Below are 5,000 nucleotides of genomic sequence, written 5' to 3'. Positions count from 1 at the left end.
GGAGGAGACTCCGTTAGCACACACACACACACCAACAGGAGCTCAGTTAGTACACACACACACACACAGACACACAGACACCAACAGGAGCTCAGTTAGTACACACACAGACACACAGACACACAGACACACAGACACACAGACACACAGACACACAGACACACAGACACACAGACACACAGACACACAGACACAGACACAGACACAGACACAGACACACAGACACAGACACAGACACAGACACAGACACAGACACACACACACACACACACACACACACAGGAGCAGCGGTGCTGGACAATAGGCACATGACTCACCCGTGATCCCTCCACAATCTCCTTCTGCAGGTCAGTGGAGGAGATGATCAGCGCACGGATCGCCTGACGGAGAAGAGAGAGGGAGAGAGAGAAGGATTTACAAATGGCAGGTGTGGAGTAAAACACCTACCACAACACAAAAGAAAGGATGACAACAACAATGAGAGAGAGAGAGAGTGAGAGAGAGAGAGAAAGAAGAGAGAGAGAGGGGGGGGGGGTGTACACAAATCTGCTAGTTCCTCAGGGGGACTTCTCTCACCTTCATGAGGTCAGTACAGCTGAACAGGATCCTGGAGAGGAGAAACACACACTCTTATAGCTGCACTGATGCTAGCCAACACACTTAAACACTTAAATACATCAATGTTGTCTGCTACTGTTGTTGGGTTTTAATGAAGTGCTTGGTAGTCCCAAACAGACCATTCTGCTTCTTAACCACTGAACTGACCTCTCGTTGACCTCTAGTTTGACCCCCTGAGTGTCCTTCCTGGCTTGATTCATCATTTCCTGTGGATGAGCACATAATATGTTAGCCGACATAGTCATCAAGAACTACTTCTCTATGTGTGTGTGAGTGTGTGTGTGTATCACTCACATCAATTCGACGAACAGCCTCCTCAATAGCAGCAGACGTGGAAGCCATCTCCTTATCAACCAAATCACCCAGCTCATCTTTCCCCACGTCAGCTCCTTTGGGCCTCAGCTCCTGTGTGTGTGTGTGTGTGTGTGTGTGTGTGTGTGTGTGTGTGTGTGTGAGGGAGATGGGAGAAGAGAGATAAAGAAAAGAGGAAGGGAATGGCAGACAGGGAGACAGGAGAGTGTGGAAGAGGGAGAGGGAGAGAGAGGTGGTGGAGAGATGGAAATAAAGGTTAGATATCATGGACTCATCAGCATTAGATGTACTAATAACAACAGAGTACTAACAATTAACGTTACCTTAGATGGGGATCTGTGTGTGTGTGTGTGTGTGTGTGTGTGTGTGTGTGTGTGTGTGTGTGTGTGTGTACCTGTCCCAGCATTAGGATCTTCTGCACTGCTGCGCGTATGGCGGCAGGATCAGCAGATCTCAGTGATGCTTTAGACTTCAAATCCCTCAGGAACTCCAGACTCTTGTTTGCACAACCCCTACAGTTCTCAGTCAGACCTACTCAAAACAAACACACACACAAACACACACAATATAATATTGTGTAAGAATATGAAAACATTCATACACAATCAGGACTGATGTTTAATTACCTGTCTGCTTGTGTGAGTGTCTTGATTAACTTTTTGGGTGAATGCCTTTTGTGTGTGTGTAAGTGTGTGTGTGTGTGTGTGTGTGTGTATGTGTAGGTCATATGGGTAAAAGTGTGTAGTCTTACGGTCGGCATGGTCAGTGGGTGCCATGTGGGCAGTGGCGCTGCCATTGATGATGGTGTCGGCCGTCAGGTGGGAGAACTGAGTCAGAGCTCTCAGCAGGCCTCCGGCATCTACACACAAACACACACACGCATGACTAACACACCTGAGCAGGTTACAGAACACTAATACACCTGAGCAGGTTACAGAACACTAACACACTTGGACAGGTTACAGAACACTAATACACCTCGACAGGTTACAGGCTACTGATACACCTGAACAAATTACATAACACTAACACACCTGGACAGGTTACAGAACACTAACACACCTGAGCAGGTTACAGGCTACTGATACAGCTGAACAGGTTACAGGCTACTAATACACCTGAACAAATTATTCCTACCGCACAGATTTACACAATCCTTCCTCAATACAAACAACATATCCTTGTCTTCAACCTCCAGTTTCAAACAGACAACCAGACGTGCTGTTAAAAGTCAGAAACAACAACGCAACTCTCCGGAGCGAGCTAAGACCAGGACTTACCACTGCTTAACAGTAGGGGGCAGTATACGCCATATATTCCAGCCTATATGCGACATGAGCAAATAATCTTAAAAACACACATCAACAGAAAGCAGAGGACGGAAAGGAGGACACTGACCGCTCATGTTCTTCAGGTAGTCCGCATGTCCAGTCTTGACCTTATCAATGGAGCCCAGGGTGGCCTCAGCCCGACTGACCAGGTAGTCTGCAGGACACACAAGCACACACAGGGCCATAAGGGGACCACATTAGGAAATGCACTGGGCATGCAGCTGGGAGAGTAGAGGTGTGCTTGTGTGCATGCACATATGAGTTGGGAGTGGCTGGGGAAATGCAAATCTGCCTGGATGCACCCACCATGTGTGTGAGTGTGTGTGTGTGCACCTGGTGAGTTGGCTGCATTCACTGTGTGTGTGTGTGTGTGTGTGTGTGTGTGTGTGCACCTGGTGAGTTGGCTGCATTCACTGTGTGTGTGTGTGTGTGTGTGTGTGTGTGTGTGTACCTGGTGAGCTGGTGCAGCGGATGTGCAGGGGGTCGTCCAGCTTGGCCAGGGCGTCCTGGATGATGTTCTCAGCCTCAGTCACAGTGCCCTGCAGCAGGGCAAACTGCTCCTCCAACAGCTTCTGCTGCAGCTGCTCCTCTCGACTCGACTACACACACACACACACAGAGTTGAACAGTGAGAATTAAAAGTACCATAGTGATTGTGACTATAGTGATTTCAATATACCTGTGCATCCTATGCATGTGCTGTGTATGTGCCTTTCCAGGTTAGGGCCTCTATATTGCAGTGAAACTCTAATACTGTTACCATAACCTGGGGAGTGTATGCGAGTCTGTTACGCTTTGAATGCAGGTGGCCCAAACTGTTAGAGTGATTAGAATAGAACAGCCTCTATTTTGCACCGGAGTCTCAATGACAACTGCTGAACAGTCTGTTTTTCCCCTGGGAGCATGAACTGCTTGAGAATTGTACATCACTGTGTGTGTGTGCGCGTCTGTGAGTATGTGTGTGTGTGAGTGTGTGAGTGTGTGTGTGTGTGTGTGAGTGCGCGTCTGTGAGTATGTGTGCGCGTCTGTGAGTATGTGTGCGTGTGTGTGAGTATGCGTGTGTGTGTGTGAGTGTGTGTGTGTGTGTGTGTGTGTGCGTGTGCTACCTTCTCCTTGAGTTTGCTGTGCAGCTGGTCCATCTCTCGTGTGCTGCGCTCGCGGTCCTGCTGCAGGGAGCTCTCCTTCTGCTGGTGCGCCTGCCGGACCGACGACAGCTCCGCCTCCTTCTCGCTCACGCTGCGCATCAAGCGCTCCTTCTCCGCCTGCAGCGCCACCAACGAGCTGCTGCGCTCCTGATCCGTCTACACACACACACACACACACACACACACACACACACATCAGCACAGCTCTACAGGAATGGAAGACTTTTACATAGAAGATATACGATTTTGTTGGTAAGACTTTTACATAGAAGATATATGATTTGTTTATATAAATGTATGCAGATGAGTTTGTGTGCTTCCTCTCCCAAACAGGAAGTTAAGACAGGACTGCGTGCACACGCACGCGCGCACACGTGCACACGCGCGCACACACACACACACACACACCTTGGTATTAGCCTCCATTGTGCTCTTGATTCGCGCCATCTCTGCATTCTTTTCCTCCATCTCCCTGCGGAGTTTCTCCATCTCAAACTTCTGCTCCTCCATCTGCACACACAAAAGGAGGGACGGCTTCATCATCATCATCATCATCATCATCATCATCATCATCATCATACAAACAGGCTGGAGTGCACGATGGAGGATGTGGGCATGAAACAATGTGTGTGTGTTTGTTTGTGTGTGTGTGTGTGTGTGTGTGTGTGTGTGTGTGTACCTTCATCTCGGCCTCCTGACGCACACGCTCCACTTCAAAAGCCAGCTGCTGTTTGGTCCTCTCCACTTCCTCCTGAGTCTGCTGAGTGGCTGACAGCATCTTCACTGTATCAGCACTCTACACACACACACACACACACCCATATTAGATAAGGCTATATTTGTAGCGCTGCTAAAAGAGCATGGTGGTGGGCAGTGGAGGCTGACTCAGACGCTACTGTACCTTCCTGAGGAGTTCTGCATGATGGGACACCAGCTCAGCGTGCTTCTCCTTCAGCTTGTTGTAGCGCTGCTCAGTGGCCTGGGACTTCTCTGCACAATCAAACACACACAGTCTTATATGGCATATCATATAATAATACACATGTATGTGTACGTGTACATGTGTGTGTGTGTGTGTGTGCGTGCGTGCGTGCGTGTATGTGTGTATTCTGTGACCACCGTAATTGTCAGGCATAATATGTCTGCATGTTTGATCATAGTTGTGCGCGTGTGTGTGTGCATGTGTGAATGAGCTCATTTGTGTGATCTCTGTGACCACCATCCTTGTCAGACATAATGTGTCTGCATGTTTATTAATCATCTGTGTGTGTGTGTGTGTGTGTGTGTGTGTTGCGTACTGTCGGCCTCGTCGAAGAGACTCTGCTGGCTCTCGTGCTCTGCGTTGCGGCGGCGCGTGGCCTCCAGCTCCATGCGCAGCTGCTCGTTCTCCAGCAGGGCGCGCTGTTTCTGCACACGCTGCTCCTCCAGCTCCGCCTCCAGACTGTTGATCTGAGACTTGAGCTGCGTGATGTAACGCTGGGCCTACACACACACACGCGCACGCACGCACGAGCAGCACACACACACACACAGTTTACTTATTTATTCAATTAACAATAAATATCACATAAGGATACAAATTTGACAGGTGCAA

The 5,000-nt window shown here is 49.0% G+C and overlaps 1 protein-coding gene across 1 annotated transcript in view; it reads right to left on the bottom strand.

Annotated features, from left to right (window-relative positions):
• Positions 1-5,000, bottom strand: part of LOC134089752 (huntingtin-interacting protein 1-related protein-like) — a 29,096-nt gene that overhangs the window by 1,695 nt on the left and 22,401 nt on the right. The window contains exons 14-26 of the mRNA XM_062544194.1: positions 4,705-4,888; positions 4,308-4,396; positions 4,086-4,202; positions 3,815-3,916; positions 3,368-3,562; positions 2,713-2,860; positions 2,329-2,415; positions 1,682-1,789; positions 1,325-1,461; positions 913-1,023; positions 766-824; positions 577-607; positions 318-380 (exon numbers count right to left, since the gene is read on the bottom strand). Coding sequence (XP_062400178.1) covers positions 318-380; positions 577-607; positions 766-824; positions 913-1,023; positions 1,325-1,461; positions 1,682-1,789; positions 2,329-2,415; positions 2,713-2,860; positions 3,368-3,562; positions 3,815-3,916; positions 4,086-4,202; positions 4,308-4,396; positions 4,705-4,888 — 1,431 coding nt within the window. The remainder of the gene's footprint in view (positions 1-317; positions 381-576; positions 608-765; positions 825-912; positions 1,024-1,324; positions 1,462-1,681; positions 1,790-2,328; positions 2,416-2,712; positions 2,861-3,367; positions 3,563-3,814; positions 3,917-4,085; positions 4,203-4,307; positions 4,397-4,704; positions 4,889-5,000) is intronic.

This window comes from Sardina pilchardus, chromosome 8 (genome assembly GCF_963854185.1).
Source record: "Sardina pilchardus chromosome 8, fSarPil1.1, whole genome shotgun sequence".
Lineage (NCBI taxonomy): Eukaryota > Metazoa > Chordata > Actinopteri > Clupeiformes > Clupeidae > Sardina > Sardina pilchardus.
The sequence above is the reverse complement of the archived record's forward strand: the minus strand, read 5'-3'. Positions and strand labels throughout refer to the sequence as shown.